A 21,267-nucleotide genomic window follows, 5' to 3' on the forward strand; every position below is an offset into this window, starting at 1 on the left:
ACCAAGGAGGGACCTTGGAGGAGGGAATGCAGAGGTGAGGCTGGTGGATTCAGCAGCAAATGAAGGGGTGGTGGTTAGCAGGGTGACCAGAAGGACTGTTCCCTCCTGTCGTGTAACTCAGTTCCATGCTGTAGAAACACAAGTCTTTCCCACACTACATTTCAGAGGCAAGGTTGAACTCAGGTGACTTATCTACCCCCTGCCCAATGAGCCAGAGACAAGTTTTATTTTTTTAAAACATTTTAATAAAATTAACAAATAAATATTCTAAACTGTATAGGCTACGGGGACAAAGGGTAGAAGCCAGAGGGCCAGTCTTTCCTGCTCAGGCCCTCAGGTCTCCTTTAGAGAGACCCTGCTCTGGCCTGGTTTGGGGCTAGGACTGCTGACTTGGGGAGGCAGGGAGTGAACCCGGAATGGGTGATCTGGGCTCTTGCAAGCCATTCCTCTTTGTTGGTGTATACGGGAGGAGAGAAGAGGTCAAAGAAAGCAAGACCTTGCAAGAGGCATCCCAGTGACCCCTAGAAGTGACTGGGGTAAGGGGAGCACTATCCTAGAAGAAGGGAGTGGGAGGGAGGGGGCAGTGAAGCAGGGTGGTGAGCCTGGCCAGTGGTGGGCTCTGGCCGCCATTCTACCCGTGGTCACTCACTCTCGGACGTAGACCCTGGTGCACACAACATCATCCGCCGTCATGGTCTGGAAGGACAGAAGTAGTTGTTAGCCTGAGAGGCCCCTGGGGTCCTGTGGCTTTGGAGGGGAGGGTTGAATGGAGGTACTCTGCTTGGCCTCCAGGTCCAAACCTGCTTCTTGGCTCAAGACCAATAGATAGGAGCTGGTCCCAGAATACCCAGGTATCACTGGAGGGAGGATGGCAATAGAGCCCCCGGGGCCTGTCCTCCTCCTCAAGCCAGGAAGATCTCCCTGGAGAACTGCTGGGACGCCCCAGTACATGCCCTTTGCTTTGCATAAAAGGAACAACAACCATTTCTAATTCACACAGGACACTGTATGGCATAGGGACACTTTAGTTCTGTCCAAGCAGTCCCATCAGGAGGGTGCGGAGTCAAGCCATGGTTGTTCTTGAGTCTCCCGCACCCTGGGAGATTCCCAGAGAATCTCAGAATTTATCTAGGGCTGGGTTTGCTATTAGTGGGGAGGAGCCAGGACTTACCAGGATCAGCTCCCCATCATTGGTCAGTTCTCTGGTCCACGAGGTCTTGGGGCCCTCTCCCTTCAGGAGCTTCTGCTCACAGACCATTTTATTCTCACTCTCCCATTTCACCAGGCTCTGCAAGAGATAGGTGGCCGAGTAAGCTGGGGCCATAGCAGGCACAATGCAGTGACAGGGATAAGGGAGAGAGCCCCTTTCTAGCCCCCACCACTACTTAAGGATTTTCCCTAGTGGGAACAGAGAGAAGCTAGGAGTTAACTGCTAGCCTGGAAAATGGTAGGTTGAAAGGCAGGGCAATGATGCCATGACCCTGGAGCCCCTCTTGGCACTCACCTTACAGGGCCTCCCATCCACAGTCTGCTCCTCAAACTCCTCCCCAACCTTGAAGTTAATCTCTGTGGTGCGCACGGTGGTGGAGGTTTTGATGTAGAAAGTGTCTCCCTCCTGTTTGATCTCCACTGCTGGCTTGGACGCTGCAGCCACAGCAATCTTCCTCAGCATCACATTCACCCCTGTGGGGAAAGTGGAGAGGCTCACCTTTTGGGGGGCTTTGGGCACCTCTCTCACACCCTCCCCATGAGACAGTTGGAGCAGGCTGATTTGTGACTTGCTTGGGGTGGGTGTGTTGGGGGGTGCATCTGCCTGGTGCCTGGGTGTCTAGGAAAGTGCCTTGAAGGAGATGGCAGGCAGTGCAGCCCTGAAAGATGAGGAGGTTTAGGGAGGAGAGGGAGAGAGGCAGTGGCGTGCCCCTGGGGGTCCTGTTCCCAGCTGTGGCCCCACCTTATTGAGTTAGCAGGCCTGGATTGGGCTTCCCATGTCTCAGCTCTTCAGTCCTGGAATGTCCAGGGGCAGCTTCTCCCCAGCCCCCTGCCCAAGAAACATCCTGCTACCGGCTCTGGTTGTCTCTGTTTACTTCACTTTTGGCCTTTTGTCTACCCTGTTGACAGCTCATCGGAGTCGCTGGGTCTGTACCCCTGGCCAAGCACAGGCCAGGCCCCATCACTCACGTCCTGGGAAGTAGGAGCCATTTCCCTCTCTGCCCTATCTACCCACCCTATCTAGTGCTAGATAGGTCTTCATTTGCCCAATTTCTGCCCCATTCAAAAATGAGGAGCAGAGATTCCCAGCAACGAAAGAGGGCAGGGGCAGCCACTTCCCTCTACAGAATGGTCAGCAGCCTGGGAAGACAGAGGCTTTGGAGTAAGGTCATGAGGCTGTGATTTCCTCCTGGCTCAGCCCCCTTACAGGCTGGGTGACCCTGAGCAAATGGCTTAACCACCCTGAGCCTTAGATTTCTCAATTGTAAAATGAAAATAACAGCTTCTTAAAAAGCCAATCAAGGTTGGGTACAGTGGCTCACACCTATAATCCCACCAGTTTTCGAGGCCAAGGCAGGTGGATTGTTTGAGCGTTGTAGTGAACCGAGATCATGCCACTGCACACTGCAGCCTGGGAGACAGAGTAAGACTCTGCCTCAAAAACAAAACAAAACAAAACAAAAAATGTCCAGGAGCAGTGGCTCACGCCTGTAACCCCAACACTTTGGGAGGCCAAGGTGGGTGGATCATCTGAGGTTGGGAGTTTGAGACCAGCCTGACCAATGTGGAGAAACCCCATCTCTACTAAAAACACAAAATTAGCTGGGCATGGAGGCACATGCCTGTAATCCCAGCTACTCATGAGGCTGAGGCAGGAGAATCACTTGAATCTAGAGGCAGAGGTTGTGGTGAGTCAAGATCGTGCCATTGCACTCCAGCCTGGGCAAAAAGAGCAAAACTCTGTCTCAAAAAAAAAAAAAAAAAAAAATAGCCAATCGGAATGGTATGTGTTTAGGACTCAGCACACACAGTGCCAGGCATATGCTTAAGTTTTCAGGAAACAGTAGCTATTATTGTTGGTATTATTTTTACGGATAAAAGGAAGGCAAAGGGTCAGGTGCCATGGCTCATGCCTGTAATCCCAGCACTTTGGGAGGCCAAGGCAGGAGGATTGCTTAAGCCTAGAAGTTTGAGACCAGACTGAGCAACATAGTGAGATCCCACCACTAAAAAAAAAAAAAAAAAAAAAAGGAAAACAAAAAGCTGGGGTTCAGACAAAGCTCCCTTCATTAGGCACCGTGCTCATCTGCCCTTCTGGAAGACTCCCATATCCCTGTCCCCTCAAGGGAACCCCCTCTGCCGTGAGAAGAAGGGATAGAAAAGGAGCCTGCCCTCCCCGCTCTGTGTGATGTGTCCCCTACTTCAGGACCCCCCACTCCCCTCACAGGGTCTGGCTATCTCATTCAGCCTCTGTGAATTCAGACTCTCTGTGCACCTCCATATCCCAGCCCAGATTGGACCCCTTCTCTCTGCTCCCCAGTTATTAACCAAAGTGGGGGAGATAGGAGACAGCACCTCTCTGAAAGGAAGATGTGCAGAGCAGGGGGCCTCTCTGGATGGGCTCCAGGTCTAAGCTCCACACACCCACCTCACCTGGCCTGATCTGCCGCCCTGTCCTGGAGTACAGCCAGGGATGCACTAGGTGGGGGTGAAAGGGCCCTCCGCCAGGCAGCAGGATTTCCCTGCCCCTGATCCGGCCAACTCCCTGGCCCTCCTCCAGACCTGGGTTCCTAGAGAAACAAATCCTCTTTCCCCTAAGCGCCAAAGCATAGCTACCCTACTCCAAACAGAAGAGAGAGGGAGAGAGGAAGTCTTGTCCTTGGGGAGCCCAGGACCCCATGGTTGGCTGCTGAACTCTTGGGTCTAGGGAGAAATGACTGAGGTCCCCAAGTCTTACTGAGGTGGACCCTTGACTAGAGCTAAGAGGGCTGTGCCAGGACCGAAGTTCCTGCAGAAGTAAGGCTGAGTTCAGAGGAGGCATCCCTTCAGCAAGACCCTGGTGCCTGTGGAGCTGGGGGCCCAGCTCAGCCAGCCTTGACTGGCTCAGGACTGTGTTTGTCTAATGGATCTGTTTTTAATCTCCCCCCTGCAGGGCCTGAGGAGGGCACGTGGCTCAGAGAGACCCTGCAGAGAGGACAAACAGACTGAAGACAGACAGCGGGATTGGGGCCTTGAATCTTACTCTTCAGCTGGGACCTGGGGGTGTGCCAGGCCACCACCTCATCCACTGGGGACAGGAGCCAGAATCCAGAGAAGATGAGGAGGGAGTGGCATGCAGGCTTTCCAAAGAGAAAACTTCTATCTTTTCGTCTTTAAGTTCAGCAAGGACAGAGCGAGAAAGACGGATATGACTCCAAGAAGTATTGTGGTTAGATCGCAGGAAGAACCAACAGCAAGGAATGATGGAGATTCCTGCTCTCTCTGCAACATTCCAGACCTTTCTTAGATCCAGTCTCACTCCTATAGTCCAGGGTGCCCTCCCTCCCTACCCTTTTGCCCAGCCCAGCCCAACTACCCTCTCTCTGTTCAGTGCAGGAATTGAAGGCAGCAGGCCTGTCCTTAGGCTCCCAGTGACTGGGGTCCTTAACTATCGTCCATCTCTCCCCCACAGCCCCAGATGTCTAGCCCAGTTGGCCCAGAGAGCACACAGAAAGTGGGCTGGGAAAGTGGGAAGGGCAGTCTGGATTGACTTTGTTTTCCCCACCTTTGACCAACACACCCAGTTGGGCTGCAGCTGATCTATGGTGTGTGGAGGGAGGTGGGAACCTAGATTTTTGGAATTGTGGGATTGGGGTTTCACACGAAACCATTTGTTGAAATCCAAGAAAGTGATAATTATCCCTAGCGATTTTAGAACTCTGGAGCTGCTCGTTGTAGTAAAATACTTGTCTCACAGATGGGGGGTAGGGAGAGTAGAGTGGAAAGTGCAGACGGGAAGGAAAGGGGAGCTCAGGGGGCGCTGGGGCGGCAGATCACCTAGTAGGCAGAGCTGGGCGCCTAGGGGTAATGAGCCTGCTCTGGGGATTGGGTTACCGAGGGGGGCACCGGGAAGGAGATTGGAATGTGTCCGAGCGGCTGGGCAGGTTAGGGAACCGGGCTCCCAGTCTGGATGCAGGGTTCGTGGCTCCACCAGCCTGCAGCTTCTGAACTGCGGACAGCCAGGTGCCTCGGCTCGCCGAGTCCGGCCGCTGAGGCCAGCCTCCCCTTCCCCCAGAGGCCAACCTCGCGCTTCTGGTTTCTACGTGATTCACAGGCTGTGAGTCACCACAGTGCTGGCACCGGTGGGCCCCCGCAGGAGAAAGCGGGATTTAGGCGTCGTGCCCAGCGCCCCGGGACCCGGACGCCTGGCACGTTTTTCAGTGATGCAGGCGCCCAGTGTCTCACGCCCTGTGGTCCCGCTTTCTTTTTCATCCCCACCTTCGAGGACTCCAGAGCCCCCCTTGCCCCACCTGGGCCCTCGAACATTTCCTTACCCAGCACTTTGAGCAAATCCTCGAAGTTTTCCGATCGGATGATTTTCCAATTGCCAGAGAAGTTGGGCATGGTGGCGGCGCGGGTGGTGGTCCCCTTAGACCCCTAGGCTGGAGCACTGGACACTGTCTTTTAGTCAAAAGAGACGTCGCCGTCGCCGAGTCGTGAGGTTCAGGAACCAAGATACGACCAGGGACAACCCCAAAGCTGGCCTGGGCTCCCGCGCGGACAGCTTTTATACCCTGTGCGGAACCGCCCCTGCCCAGGATTGAAGTGGCCCCGCCTTCCGCTCCGCCCCCTCCCCCACTTGGGGGGGCCCTGCGCCCCCGCCACCAACCTCTGGATCTAGCCGGTGTGTGGGTCCAGGCTTCTCTGGGGACCGAGATAGCCTTCTCCTGCTCTAGGGAGTGGATGGGGAAGCGGACGCAAAGCCTGCACTTGAATTGCGCTGTCCGCCTAGGCGCGGGGAGCCAGCTGCGGGCGCAGATGCTCAGGGCTCGTGTATGGCTGTCCCCCACCAGAGTTCCTCACGTCTCGCCTGTTCGCCACCCATCCCCAACCTGACTCGGTGCATTCAACTCCTTGGCGCTGGACACCTGGCGACCCCACTCGCGGGCGGATCCCAGATCTTGAGCCGTAGCTGACCGGGGGAAATGGGCAACTGAGCCCTGGCTCCACTGAAGCCTGAACTGGATCCAGTGGGACCACTTCGAACTCAGAGAGGGGCGGGGGAGCTCCGGGGTTCTGCGGGATTAGGGATCTAAGTGAGGCAACGGCGCCCCCTGCTGGAACAACTCGGAGAGGCTGGGCGGAGGTGGCACGGTCCCCCCACCCCTCCACCCTGCTTCGGGCTCACGTAGTGCCTGGGGACTCTGGAAGTAGTCGCCAGGCGACTCGCTCCCCTTAATGGGCTGGGCGGACACTGAAGGGTTAAGCAGGAGCCCAGGGCGCGAGGCTGGGAGGGCAGAGGTCACAGCCAATCACTTGACGCGAGGTCTTTGTTAAAGCGCTTTCTGCCGGGCGCGGTGGCTCACGCCTGTAATCCCAGCACTTTGGGAGGCCGAGGCGGGCGGATCACGAGATCAGGAGATCGAGACCATCCTGGCTAACACGGTGAAACCCCGTCTCTACTAAAAATGCAAAAAATTAGCCGGGCGAGGCGGCGGGCGCCTGTAGTCCCAGCTACTCGGGAGGCTGAGGCAGGAGAATGGCGTGAACCCGGGAGGCGGAGCTTGCAGTGAGCCGAGATCGCGCCACTGCACTCCAGCCTGGGCGACTAAGCGAGACTCTGCCTCAAAAAAAAACGCTGCATCCCATCCCCCAAGATAAAGCGCTTTCTCTGTCGCTTCACTCCCCAGACCCCAGGGGGTCTCCTTAGGCGGAAGGGAGGGAGGCGGGGACAGAGGCGCGGAGCCCTGGCGAGCTGCGCCGCCACCAAGATAGAAGGGAGGATGGGTGCCCGGGGAGAAGGCGGAGCAGGGTCTCAGGTGTCACCATCCTGAGCTGTAAAACGGGCGGAAGGAGCTACCTCCCCTCCCTTGGCGAGCGGCTTTGAAACGGGAGATCAAAGAGGGTGGGAGGAGGGCAAGGCTTCCTGCAGAGACCCGAGTGGGAGTGGGCGAGACCCCAGTGGAGATGGCAGGGAGACGGAGAAACAGAAACTGAGGTCAGGCAGGGAGCCTCGGAGACAGGCCTGGGACCTGAGGCCGGAAACCGCAGAGGAGCGGAGCCTGGCGGGATGCAGTGATTGGAGCCAAAGGAACCGTCCCGGCGTGTCCAACGCGGGGGGCCCTTCGGACCGGTGGCCCTGGGCGAACCGACGCTGCATCCCATCCCCCACCCTCCCCGGACTCTCCCTCCCAGCTCCTTCTGAGGCGGGAAGAAAAACCCCACATCTGGTCCCAGCCCTGGGTCCCTGCCTCGGCCCCTCCTCGCCAGCGTGGCCAAGGGTGGAGCAGGCAGTCTCTCTCAGATCTCTGAGCCCTTATGCTTAGAACCTAGGAGGGATCTAGGGAGTTGTGGGCTTTGGTGGGAGCTGGGGAGGAGTCCGGAGGAAGATGACCAAAGGAGAGGGGCCAGAGTGACCTCAGCATTGAGAACTGAAGGCTGGAGAATGTACTGGGGGGTCGGGCCTCCGGGTTGCAGAGAGGGAAATCTGCAGAAATGGGTGGGTGAGAAAATAAAGCAGCTGGGCTGACTGGGCAGCAGGAGGGATGGAGATTCCACTGCAGAAAGGACTTCTCTGTGGGGCCTCGCCTGCAGTAGCCAACAGAGATTTGAAGAAGGGAGCTGAATACTTCAGCCTGGGTTTAGGGGTCCAGGTTTGTGTGGGAGAGCTTATTTGGGGGTGTTTGGGGGGCCTGCGCTTCTGGAAGGAAGAGGGCAGCAGGTCAAGGAGCTCTCTGAGGAAGGACAGACAAAAGCAGAGGTGGTGGAAGGAAGTGGGGTTGGGGGGGTCCCTGGGAAGTGCTTAGGGCCTGGGGTTGCAGGCACAGCCTGAGCTCCTCCCCCATCCTCCCTGCTCAGCAATGCTGTAGGTAAAGGAGGGGGATTAGGCTCTGACAGTGAAATCGGGCTCCTGGCCAAAGGGATGAGGAGAGGAGGGAACATGGACACCAGACTCCTGCTGCTCCTTCTTCCCTTCACTGCCCCCTGCCTCCCCCACCCAGGTCATTATGTCCATCTCCACACCACCAGCCCTCTCCAGCCCCCAGCCAGAAGTGCCCAGCCTCCTGCTCAATAGGCATCCCTCCTCCCGCACGACAAAAGGACCAGTGCACTCTCCCCCACAGCCTTGTCGGTGACTAAGGATGTTAAAACCTCGCCCAAAAGATGGTCACCAGGATTCAGGAACAGAGTTCATAGGAGGGGGTGATTGGCCCCTCGATGCTAGAGCAGGGGAGCACAGACTGAATGGCTTGGCTGAGGCTGCTGGGGAGGCTAGAGCCAGGGAGTGGGACTCCCTGGGGTGGGGGCAGGGAGACCTGGGCCCACTCTCCTCTCCTCACTTTCCCACTTCCCCCACCAGCCCACCGGCCATGATTTCCAAAGAGACAGAAGTAAGACAAAGGGAAGTCGGGCTGGGAGAGGAATTCTTTCCAGATGTTAGCATTTGCGGTTTGGCAGCTCTGGACCTGAGCTCCAGCTCCAGCCCTAGCATCCCAACCCTGGCTGAGGGAGGTGGGTAGGGGGTCTAAGCAGGGTGCTGAATAGCTGAGGCTGAGGTCTCACCCTCTAGCAGCCCTGTTACCCCAGGGAGCAGCAGGCGCGGAGGGTGCTTAGGAAAGATGCTGGGGAAGGGAACTCGGGGAGGCTGAGGGGTGGGAGATGAGAGAGTGGAGGGGCTTGGAGGAGGGGACTAACCGAGGAGGATGGAGATGCCTAGAGGCAAGGAGCAGGGGCTAGGACCCTGGAAGCAGGCAATGGGGAGGAGCTGCAGCCCTCATCAGCCACTCAGTCACAAACAACTGGCTTTAATTTCCCGCTGGGATCAATAAGGAGAAGGAATTTCCCAGTGCCTCTGGCCTTTTAATTATGACCAAATCTGCTACAGATCTGCCCAGGGTGACCCTTTGCAGGAGCTTTAGTCATAACCCTCTTGGGCCCCCCCAGGAATTTGGAGACTCAGTGAGGGGAGGGTGCAAAGTTGATGAGAAAAGCTGGGGGGGGGGGCAGAGGTGGGATAGGTAGGGGTGGAGTGAGGAGGAAACAAGCTTAGAGACTTAGGAGAGCAACATTCTGGGGCTTTGTTCCATGGTGGTGTGGCTAAAAGGAAGGTGGCTGGTCTTACACCTGAAAGAATAGAGATGGGCAGGAGAGGGCTCCTGGATGGTGAAGAGTGTGAGTGGGTGTAGATGTGTGTATAACTCAGGGGTCTAGGACTTGGGGAGAGGAGACCCCCCTCCCCTCTCCATTACTTCCTTGAGGCTAGCAGGGAGAAGGAGTGACCACCCAGCCCAGCCGCCGGAGAGGGAAGGGTTGACTGGGGATGGGAAGTGTGGGAGAGTGATTAAGCCCCCACCCTCACCCCCAACCGGGGCCATGAAGATTCTCTAGCCAAATTCAGCATTTGGAGAAGAACCTCACCCTGGGCAGTGTTATTTCATCTGCTGGGTCAGAGAGTTTGTTGGCTGGAACGCATGTAGAAATTAAACCCAGGTGGGGCTAGACACCTGGGTCTCTGCTACTCAGCGTAGGGGCAGCAATGAATTCAGGCCTTCAAAAGAATGCAGGGAAGTCTGAGAGCAGGAGAGAGGGGCCGGGAGCAGCTGGGGCAAGAGAGTTCTGTCTCCTGGCCACCCTGAGCCCTCAGGATTCCACTTAGCACAGAGCACAGACTCAGGCAGGCTGCCTCCCAATCTGGCCTGATCCTTGGTACAGAGCAGAGTGCTGCTTTCTGATCTCTCTGGGTTCAGGAGCTCAGCCTTTTTCAAGTCTGAGAAGGCCAGGCTCTGATTTGCCCCAAATGAAATTGTCCTCGCAGCAGGATACATAGGAGTTAGGCCTGAAAAAAGTTTCCAGCAAACTGAAGTGCAAGCAGGGAGAAGGGTCAGAAATCTAGAAAGGAGGCAACTCCATTTCCCAGAAACATTTTGATGCAGGAGAGAAATCATGAAAACTAGGGATGGTTAGGGTAGAGAATCCTGAGTGACCTGGGGAAAGGGGTAACTGGACCCAAAGGCAGGGGATGACAGTAACCTCCAGGGCCAGCCCTGAGGCCTGGCAAAGAGAGGCAGATGTGGCCAGGTAGGGTCAGGACCATAGACTGGGAGGAGGGGGCTGACCAGGATTACAGTCTGATAAGGAGAGGGTCTGCGCAGCACCCAGGTGGCCAGGTGGTGCCTCTGACTTTGACAAGAGGCATTGTGGGCAGACCAGGGAGGATCTGCACAGCGCCCAGGCGGTGCCTCTGTTGTTCTTGGCTCTGCCACCTCACTCCCAGCTCCAGCTGCCAACGCTCTTCTCAGGGCTGGGCTGGGCTGCTGAGCCGCGGGAAGGGAGAGGGAGGAGGTGGGGATGCACTGGTTGAGGGCTTGTCCAGACTGGGTTTCAGTTCCCTGGATGGAGAAGTCAGTCCGCGCAGTGACTTGACCTGCAGTTAAACTCCTCTTGGCTTTTAAGATCCAGTTTCTAGGGCTGGACCCCTCCACCACTCCCACCCTTCACCCTGCACTGGCCTCTTAACCCCTGGCAGCCCAGGGCAGGAGGCCAAAGGTGTAGCCATGGCAAGTTTGGCAAGCTGAACACATGGGTTCGCGTGGCACCTAGAAGTGGCCAGCCCTAGACAAGGTGCACAACCAGCTTGCAGCCTTTGACCTTGCCAGGGCGCTAGACCTGGGGAACACAGGCCACGTCTCAGATGCCTCCTCTCCTACCCTCTGAGGATGGGAAATAGAAGATCCAGGGTCTGGGCACCTTCACCTTGCCCCCACCCCCTGGCACTGAGATGATCTGGAGTTTCTGGAGGAAGAAGGAAAAGGTTGGGTGGGGAGTGTGCTGCAAGCAGGGTGGGCACTGGGCCAGATAACTGGATTCTGGGATTCAAGAGGAAAGAGGCAAGAGGAGAGGAGAAAGGCAAGGTCCCAGAGAAGACTGAGAGGGGTGCAGGTCTGGGTTTTGAGGTTCTATGTGGGGACAGAAAGAGGATATTGGACTCACTGTCCCTAGGAGGCAGGGTAGGAGGAGCTAATGGCTCAGCTTCAGGAAGGTGGTGAGCCAGCTTGTGTAGAACTGCTCTCCAAGGCTCCTTGGGGCTCCCATTTCCCTCCTCTCAAGTCCCCAAATGCAGCTCTTGTCTCCAGACAGTGGGACCCAGCAGCCACCCCCCAGCCTACTTCCTAGGGACCTGTGGAAACCAGCTTTCCTAAGGGGTTCCAGGGAGGAGGCTGGGGTCCCAGAAGCTGGGAAATAAGGACCAGCTTCCCCAACCTCTGGGCCCTTCCTGCTGCAGACCAGACCCAGGACTGGCAGCCAGGCAGGCCCTTTCCTTAGGGCCAGTGAGTCAGACTCCCGGGAGATAGTCAGAGGTGTTGGGGGATTTGAGCAGAATAAAGGAGGGCCCCAGGAGCCCACACTCCTGGTCCCCGCCCCCACCCTCCCATCTTGAACTGGCAGGGAATTAAGAAGGGATACAAGAGTTCAGAGTCTGGCCTCTTAGCCAGGCTAGGGCCTTGTCCTTCCAATGACCCCCCACCCCCACCCCTCCTTATAGCAGGGCTGAGAGATGGGCGGGCGGGGGAGGCCCCAGACTGACCTAGCCCTAATGGTTTTCTCTGGGCAGCATGAACAAAATGGGAAAAAGATGTGTGAGGTGGGAAGCTCTGATTTCCTTTCCCCTGCAGGCGCCAGCTCTGGAAAATGTTAGCTGTCAAAGAAAGAGAGACTGAACAGTCTCCCACCTCCCCCTGCCCAGTACTCCTACCCCATCCCATCCGCCAGGGTCCTGCCTGGATTCCCAAAGGGCACTGAGCTAAGGCCTGTGAATGTCAGAGTTAGCCAGGCTGAGGATGCAAACCCCCCTCAGGAAGCCCCCAACCTCTCCCTGCCTGTGATTCCTCTAACAACCTGGAGCTAGGCATCCAAGTGGGTGCTTTGGAACTTGAGGATCCGCAGGGACACGTCCCTGGGGGATCAAAGGAGCCAGAAGCTCCTGAATTTCACAGCTGCCAAACTCCTGCCACAGTCTCAGCCTCCTAAATCCCAGAGCTCAGGGACTGTCAGTGCCAGGTTTCCAGGTTTCCAGATGATCTGGGTATTTGTTTGTTTGTTTATTTTTTTGAGACAGTCTCACTCTGTTGCCCAGGTTGGAATGCAGTGGCACAATCGTAGCTCACTGCAGCCTCGAACTCCTAGGCTCAAGTGATCCTCCCACCTTAGCCTCCTGAGTAGTTGGGACTACAGGCATGTACCACCACGTCCAGCTAACTTAACAATTTTGGTTTTTTGTAGAGATGGGGGTCTCGCTATGTTGCCCAGGCTGGTCTCAAACTCCTGGCCTCAAGCAATCCTCCCACTTCGGCCTCTCAAACCGTTGAGATTACAGGCAGACATGAGCCACTGCACCTGGCCTGATCTGGCTATTTGGTGGATCAGTCTTCCCACTGAGCCCACAGTAACTATCCTAGAGAGGGAGCCCGCCAGATCCAGGACACTCACGGGGTGCACCTTTCTCGTTACTTGAGGGCACTTATGGTCTCTGTGGGCCAAATCTCCTCATAAGCTCTCTGATCCTCAGGTGCTGGTCTCCCAGGAGTCCCAGGAAATTTATTCCAAAGCTGGGAAGGGGCAGTCCCTGCGGTAGAGTGGGGAGGGGGCGGGGGGGGGGGGCGAGAGAGAGAGAGAGATTGAGAGAGAGAGAGAGCATGCTTGTGTACATGTGGCTGAAGAAGCCACCAGAATACTCTGCCCTTACCCCAGTCCTGGCCCCTTCATTCTCACCTGAACTCCACCCTCCTACATTCAGGAAACCTCCCCAAGAACTACCCATTCTGCCAGTCCAACTGGGAGAGCCAGCCACAGCCTTGGGTCTAGAACTGCAGGCTGGATTGTCTGCCTCTGCCTCCCTATCGGCCCTGGTGTGGGCTCCCTCTCCCTCCCCAGCTCCCAGGGCAGGGACAATCAGTTGCCTTCTTCCTCCTTCAGTTATGGTTTGGATCCCTTTCATGAAATCTTTCCAAAGAAGCGACCAAGCAAGATTCCACCGGCTGCAAGGGAGTAAAGGACCTGACTTTTAAGGAAGCTGCCTCTGGCCTCGGGGAACCAGATGATTGATGATTTACATTTCTGGTGCTGCTATGTGCTCTGGCAGGCAGGGTCAGGGTCACAGACTCGGGCCTGGGAAATGAGTGGCACTTACTCTGGGCCCAGCACTGTGCAAGAGTTTCCATGTGGTGTCCTGGGTGTGTCTGATTCCAAAGTTTTGCTTTTAAACACTTCAGAATGGAATTTGGTTGAGCCTGGAAGAGGATTAAGGTGTGCTTGTGTTTCCATGCCAAATTCTTAAAAACACCTTCTCTCTCCACACTTCCCCACCTCTCCAAATCCTATGCATTATATGTACCCTTTGAAAGAAAGCATAGGGCCGGGCGCGGTGGCTCAAGCCTGTAATCCCAGCACTTTGGGAGGCCGAGACGGGCGGATCACAAGGTCAGGAGATCGAGACCATCCTGGCTAACATGGTGAAACCCCGTCTCTACTAAAAATACAAAAAAAAAACTAGCCGGGCGAGGTGGCGGGCGCCTGTAGTCCCAGCTACTCGGGAGGCTGAGGCAGGAGAATGGCGTAAACCCGGGAGGCAGAGCTTGCAGTGAGCTGAGATCCGGCCACTGCACTCCAGCCTGGGCAACAGAGCGAGACTCCGTCTCAGAAAAAAAAAAAAAAAAAAAAAAAAAGAAAGAAAGCATAGAGGCTGCGCACGGTGGCTCACGCCTGTAACCCCAGCACTCTGGGAGGCCGAAGGGGGTGGATCATCTGAGGTCGGGAGTTCGAGACCAGCCTGAGCAACATGGAGAAACCCCGTCTCTACTAAAAAATACAAAATTAGCTGGGCATGGTGGCACATGCCTATAATCCCAGCTACTTGGGAGGCGGAGGCAAGAGAATTGTTTGAACCCAGGAGGTGGAGGTTGCAGTGAGCCCAGATTGCGCCACTGTACTCCAGCCTAGGTGACAGAGTAAGACTCTGTCTCAAAATAAATAAATAAGTACCTAAAATAAAATAAAATAAAAATTAAAAGGAGAGGCCGGCTAGGTGCGTTGACTCACGCCTGTAATCCCAGCACTTTGTGAAGCTGAGGTGGGTGAATCACTAGGTCAGGAGTTCAAGACCCGGCTGGCCAACATGGTGAAACCCCGTCTCTACTAAAAATACAAAAATTAGCTGAGTGTGGTGGTGCGTGCCTGTAATTCCAGCGACTCGGGAGGCTGAGGCAGGGGAATCGCTTGAATCTGGGAGGCAGAGGTTGCAGTGAGCCAAGATTGCACCACTGCACTCCAGCCTGGGCAACAAGAGTGAAACTCTGTCTCAAAAAAAAAAAAAAAAAAAAAAAGCCGTTGTGCGGTAGCTCCCGCCTGTAATCCCAGCACTTTGGGAAGCTGGGGCAGCCCGGCAGATCACCTGAGGTCGGGAGTCTGAGATCAGCCTGGCCAACGTAGTGAAACCCTGTCTCTACTAAAAATGCAAAAATTAGCTGGGCGTGGTAGCGGATGCGTGTAATCTCAGCTATTTGGGAGGCTGAAAGCAGGAGAATCACTTGAACCTGGGAGGCTGAGGTTGCAGTGAGCAGAGATCATGCCATTGCACTCTAGCCTGGGCGACAGAGCAAGACTCTGTATCAGAAATGAATAAATAAATAAATAAATAAATAAATAAATAAATAAGAGAGTGACACATCCCTGGTTGAGGCAATTATCTCTGGCTGGGGGAGCTCAGAACTCTTTAGTCTTCTCAATTCTTCCTATACCTCGGTTGTCCTCTTAGAAATCCCTCCCCCAAATTCCTTTTTTTTTTTTTTTTGAGATGGAGTCTTACTCTGTTGCCTAGACTGGTGTGCAGTGGTATGATCTTGGCTCACTGCAACCTCCGCCTCCTGTGGTCAAGCGAATCTCCTGCCTCAACTTCCCAAGTAGCTGAGATCACAGGAGTGTGCCACCATGACCGGCTAATTTTTGTATTTTTAATAGAGACAGGGTTTTGACCTGTTGGCCAGGCTGGTCTCAAACTCCCAACCTCAGGCGATCCACCCGCCTCGGCCTCCCAAAGTTATTGGATTACAGGCAGGAGCCACCAGGCCCAGCCACCTCCCCCAGATTATTTTTTATTTTTATTTTTTTTTGAGATGGAGTCTCACTCCCGTCACCCAGACTGGAGTACAGTGGCGCGATCTCAGCTCACTGCAACCTCCGCCTCCCCGGTTCAAGTGATTCTCCTGCCTCAGCCTCCCGAGTAGCTGGGATTACAGGCACGCACCACCACACCCAGCTAATTTTTATTTTTATTTTTATTTATTTATTTATTTATTTTTTGAGACGGAGTCTCGCTCTGTCGGCCAGGCTGGAGTGCAGTGGCGTGATCTCTGCTCACTGCAAGCTCCACTGCCTCCCGGGTTCACGCCATTCTCCTGCCTCAGCCTCCCAAGAAGCTGGGACTACAGGTGCCCGCCACCATGCCTGGCTAATATTTTTGTATTTTTAGTAGAGATGGGGTTTCACTGTGTTAGCTAGGATGATCTCGATCTCCTGACCTCGTGATCTGCCTGCCTCGGCCTCCCAAAGTACTGGGATTACAGGCGTGAGCCACTGTGCCCGGCCTCCCCCAAATTCTTTAAGGGTCATGGCCATGTGCTCATTGTGTCTTCTCCTTTGCTGCATCTGCGCAGCTCAGGTCACTGCGTGTCTACCTCAGCTCCCAATCTTTCTCTGCTTCTAATCCTGCAGCCACCAATGGACCTTCAATGCTTACTCAATATGGACATCAACTACTTTGTCTCCATCCTGTTTGACGCTGGCCTCTGGACCCACACCCCGTCCTTCCATTATAGCCTACATAGCCCAACCATATAAACTCTCCCTTTCTACATCTGGGTTGCCAAGTGATGCTTAAAAAAAAAAATCACGGCCGGGCGCGGTGGCTCAAGCCTGTAATCCTAGCACTTTGGGAGGCCGAGGCGGGCGGATCACGAGGTCAGGAGATCGAGACCATCCTGGCTAACATGGTGAAACCCCGTCTCTACTAAAAATACAAAAAACTAGCCGGGCGTGGTGGCGGGCGCCTGTAGTCCCAGCTACTCGGAGGCTGAGGCAGGAGAATGGCCTGAACCTGGGAGGCGGAGCTTGCAGTGAGCCGAGATCGCGCCACTGCACTCCAGCCTGGGTGACACAGCGCGAGACTCCGTCTCAAAAAAAAAAAAAAAAAAAAAAAAATCACAATCAACTTGCAGTGCCCCTGCAAATTCAGTTTCTGACGAATCAGGAATTCAATATTGTTCGGCAGCCTTTCCTTAAATTCTTGGTCAGCTCACTCTCCTGTTCTTCTTGAAGCCCTCTCCAAGCTGTCTTTATTCTTCTCAGTTCATGACCCATTGGCTTTCTCTTCACTCAGCAGACCACTCTGCCTCCAACTGAATGAGGTCAAGGTCACTAGGTGATAATCACTTTATTCCACCACCACCCAGAAATATATTTATCTGCCCTTACCCTTTCCTCTTTCCTTTCTTTCCTAGAAGATAAGGTGTCCTTACTGCTGGCCAAGGCTAAGCCTGGGATCTCTCCTGTCTACCCTTTTAGAATCTACTGTAGTATTCATTCACCTGCCCCTTGCCCAGCCACATTATGATCCACTGGCTCCATCCCTAAGTATCTTCAGGCCTCTGCTCCTATAGCGACCCTCACCTGCTTCCCTCCAGAACCAAGAAAGAGCAGTCCACACCCACTTCTCTCCTTCCCCACTTCCAGTTTATCCTCCAACCCACTGCAGTTGAGCTTTTTGCTACCTTCCCAACTCCCACCCCAGACATTGTACAGAGGAGGGGCTACAACAAACCCCTTTGTTTGTTCTTACCTTACCTTACTGACTTTTCCATGAAGTCTGATCTCCTTCTTCCTGGAAAGTCTCCTTGGTTGTCCTCTTTACCTGTCTGCTAGCTCTCTCTTAGGCCTCTCTACCTCCAGAAGCTTGTAAGTCCAGGTGTTCCCCAAAACTCTGATTTTGACCTGCCCTTCTTTTTTTTTTTTTTGAGGCGGACGGAGTCTCGCTCTGTCACCCACGCTGGAGTTCAATGGTGCCATCTCGGCTCACTGCAACATCTTCCCCCCGGGTTCAAGTGATCCTTCTGCCTCAGCCTCCTGAATAGCTGGGATTACAGGTGTGCACCACCATGCCCAGCTTATTTGTGTTTTTAGTGGAGACCATGTTAGCCAGGCTGGTCTCGAACTCTTGACTTCAAGTGATCTGCTTGCCTCAGCCTCCCAAAGTGCTGGGATTACAGGTGTAAGCTACTGCACCGGGCCAACCTTCTGGCCTTCTTTATATACCTTTCCTGGAAGGCTTCATCCCAATCCAAGTCTTCCATCCCCCTGCTACCCTGTTGTCTTTGAGCCTTAGTTTCTAGCCCCAGATCTCTTTGCTATGCTAAGCTCCAGTCTAGTTATCCAGCTGCTGACTGGATATCTTCAGACAGCTTAAAGTCAACCTAGTAGAATACCCAACACATCTTCAAAATCTGCAGTTCTCTCCAGCATATTCTCTATGTTGGTGAATGGCACCACTACTGTCTACTCACCCTCATTCAGAACTATCAAGTCAACTTTTTTTTTTTTTTTTTTTGAGACGGAGTTGTGCTCTTGTTGCTCAGGCTGGAGTGCAATGATGTGATCTCCACTCACTGCATCCTCCATCTCCCGGATTCAAGTGATTATCCTGCCTCAGCCTCCTGGGTAGCTGAGATTACAGGCATGTGCCACCATGCCCAGCTAATTTTGTATTTTTAGTAGACATGGGGTTTCTCCATGTTGGTCAGGCTGAGGTTGAACTCCCAACCTCAGGTGATCCACCCGCCTTGGTCTCCCAAAGTGCTGGGAGACCATGAGCCACCATGCTCGGCTCAAGTCAACCTTTTATCTCTTGCCTTGATCTCTGTCTTATTTTTTATTTTTATTTTTTTTTGAGACGGAGTCTCGCTCTGTCGCCCAGGCTGGAGTGCAGTGGCGCGATCTTGGCTCACTGGAAGCTCCGCCTCCCGGGTTCCCGCCATTCTCCTGCCTCAGTCTCCTGAGTAGCTGGGACTACAGGCGCCTGCCACCACGCCTGGCTAATTTTTTGTAGTTTTTAGTAGAGCCGGGGTTTCACCGTGTTAGCCAGGATGGTCCTGATCTCCTGACCTCATGATCCACCCGCCTCGGCCTCCGAAAGTGCTGGGATTACAGGCGTGAGCCATCGTGCCCGGCTGATCTCTGTCTTATTAATTCTACCTCCTCAGTGATGCTCAGATGCATCCTCCCACTTTATTGATTGAGGTCTCCATCATTGCTTATACAAATTATCCCAACAGAATTCATCTCCCGGGCCTTCCTCAATCCAGCTTCCATTTGGTTGCCAGCATCATCTTCCAAAAAAAAAAAACACAGATCTGATCAGATCACTGCCCTGCTTGAAATCCTTCAAAGACTTGGGATGGCACTTGCCACACTGCACTGAAAATAGTTTACTGGTTTCTCTTCTTCAGGTTGCTGTAAGCAACTCAGGGGCAAAGACAATGCCCATTTCCCTGGTGCCCAGCACAATGCCTAACACATGGCAGGTGCTTAATAAATATTTCAGTGGCAAGAGTCCAAGTCTTGTGTTAACAGAAGAGCAGGGCAGTGGTTAAGAGCAGAGACTTCAGATTGGCAGACCTGGGAAGTCTGAGTGCCAGCATTGCCAACCTCCAGCTATTTGGCCTGGGAAAGATTTCTTATCTTTTGTCAACCTGTTTCCTCAAATGTTAAATTACAATACCACCTACTTTACGGAGACTGAGATAATGCATCTTTTTATTTATTTTATTATTATTTTTGAGACAGTCTTGCTCTGTTGCCCAGGCTAGAGTACAGTGGCGTGATCTCGGCTCACTAAGCCTCCGCCTCCCGGGTTCAAGTGATTCTCGTGTCTTAGCCTCTCAAGTAGCTGGGTTACAGCATGCATCACCACACCTGATTAATTTTTTTGTATTTTTAGTAGAGATGGGTTTCTCCATGTTGGCCAGGCTGGTCTTGAACTCCTGGTCTCAACCATCCACCTGTCTTGGCCTCTCAAAGTGCTAGGATTACATGTGTGAGCCACCGCACTGGACCGAGATATTGTATCTAAAGGGGTTGGCACAGTGGCTGGCACAGAGAAGCACTCAATAAATGGTTGCCATTATTATTATTATTGATGATAGCAACCATCAGTTAAATATCAAGGTTAGAAAAAAATCCCAGGATTTTGGCACTAGAACCATTAAGACTCCAAAACTCAAAGTGATTTACTCATGTCACAAATTTAGTAAGTGGCAAAATCAAGTTTGGAACCCATTATCAATGCAAAGTAACTTCTTTAAACTGTCAGCTCTTTGGTGAAAGTGCTTTGTGATCTACATTACACCCAGACTGTGGATTCAGGATATTCATAAAAGTACCTGACACATCGCATTCTTAGGTGTTTGTCTCTCTAAACTTGAACTTGGGCTAATGTGCCTTGGGGCAAGTTCATAATTACAGTACTGTTGATCTTTCCTATTGTTGTCCACTGTAATTATCTATTAAACTAGTAATCAAATGATTCCTCCTTGGAGCCTTCCCTAGATAACTTTTTCTTTTTTTTGAGACGGAGTCTTGCTCGGTTGCCCAGGGAAGAGTGCAGTGGCACGATCTCGGCTCACTGCAATCTTCGCCTCCTGAGTTCAGGCAATTCTCCTGCCTCAGCCTCCCGAGTAGCTGGGATTACAGGCAGGTGCCACCAGGCCTGGCTAATTTTTGTATTTTTTAGTAGAGACGGGGTTTCACCACGCTGGCCAGGCTGGTCTTGAACTCCTGACCTTGTGATCCGCTGGCCTCAGCCTCCCAAAGTGCTAGGATTACAGGCGTGAGCCACCGCACCTGGCTTTTTTTTTTTTTTTTTTTTTTTTTGAGATGGAGTCTCACTCTGTTGCCCAGGCTGGAGTGCAGTGGCTCAATCTTGGGTCACCGCAAGGCAATTCTCCTGCCTCAGCCTCCTGAGTAGCTGGGACTACAGACGCCTGCCATCACGCCTGGCTAATTTTTTGTTTTTCTAGTAAAGACCGTGTTTCACTATGTTGGCCAGGCTGGTCTCAAACTTGAGACCTTGAGATCCACCCGCCTTGGCCTCCCAAAGTACTGGGACTACAGGCGTGAGCCACTGTGCCTGGCCGATCACTGGTTCTTAAGGGTAGAGAGATGAGTAGTGCTAATGCCTAAAATCTCAAAATAATGCTCCCTTCCCCGTTTGAGAACTGCTTTGTTAAGTGAAGTTTTAGACTATCACAAGTATGTTCAGCAGGATATGTTCTTACACTCTTGTCTTTTCCTAGTCTTACTTGTAGCAGAGGGTCTTTTAGTATTAGAAAACTTCATTATGCCATGAAAAGAATATTACTAGCAAAAGCTTACATGCTGTCATGCATTTGCTCCACGCTGAAAGACCTTAGATTTGTTTTAATTACTTTTTTTTTTTGAGACGGAGTCCTCACTCTGTCGCCCAGGCTGCAGTGGAGTGGAGTTCAGTGGCATGATCTTGGCTCACAGCAACCTCTGCCTCCCGGGTTCAAGCTATCCTCCTGCCTCAGCATCCCGAGTAGCTGGGAATACAGGCATGCGCCCCATGTGCCGGGGATTTTTTTGTAGTTTTGTATTTTTAGTAGAGATGGGGTTTCATGTTGTCCAGTCTGGTCTCAATCTCCTGATCTCAAGTGATCTGCCTGTCTTGGTCTCTCAGCGTTGGGATTACAGGTGTGAGCCACTGCATCCAACAAGACCTGAGATTTAAGGTAAAACAGGACTTGCTGACTGGGGTTCAGGCAGCAATCTACAATAGGGTTTGTCCACTATCAACTGAAGTCAGGACAGAGACAGAACAGAAAGGGGATTGAGGTACAGGGGATTCCAGGCACCCTTGCTAGGTAAGCTGGGCTCTGACAAGGAAGTGTGATGAGGGTAGACTGTTAAGGAGTTGCCTGCAAGGTCTTCTGGTCTCCCGGGTTTCTCTTGGTGAGC

General features: G+C 53.4%; 1 protein-coding gene across 1 annotated transcript; it reads right to left on the minus strand.

The window, feature by feature from the left end:
* Positions 1–222: 222 nt before the first annotated feature.
* Positions 223–5,813, minus strand: CRABP2 (cellular retinoic acid binding protein 2). The gene is made up of 4 exons (XM_003892836.4): positions 5,523–5,813; positions 1,505–1,683; positions 1,172–1,288; positions 223–696 (listed from the first exon to the last, which is right to left on the minus strand). The coding sequence occupies exons 1-4, from the start codon at positions 5,590–5,592 to the stop codon at positions 646–648; spliced, it is 417 nt and encodes a 138-aa protein (XP_003892885.1). The 5' UTR covers positions 5,593–5,813; the 3' UTR covers positions 223–645.
* Between the last annotated feature and the right edge of the window lie 15,454 nt (positions 5,814–21,267).

Source organism: Papio anubis, chromosome 1, assembly GCF_008728515.1.
Source record: "Papio anubis isolate 15944 chromosome 1, Panubis1.0, whole genome shotgun sequence".
NCBI classification, from domain to species: Eukaryota; Metazoa; Chordata; class Mammalia; order Primates; family Cercopithecidae; genus Papio; species Papio anubis.

Coding starts and splice junctions, on each gene's coding strand:
- CRABP2 (XM_003892836.4), bottom strand. CDS start 5,592: ATGCCCAACTTCTCTGGCAATTGGAAAATCATCCGATCGGAAAACTTC. Junction 1,289..1,504: donor TGGATGGGAGGCCCTGTAAG/GTGAGTGCCAAG, acceptor TATCTCTTGCAG/AGCCTGGTGAAATGGGAGAG. Junction 697..1,171: donor ATGATGGGGAGCTGATCCTG/GTAAGTCCTGGC, acceptor CTGTCCTTCCAG/ACCATGACGGCGGATGATGT.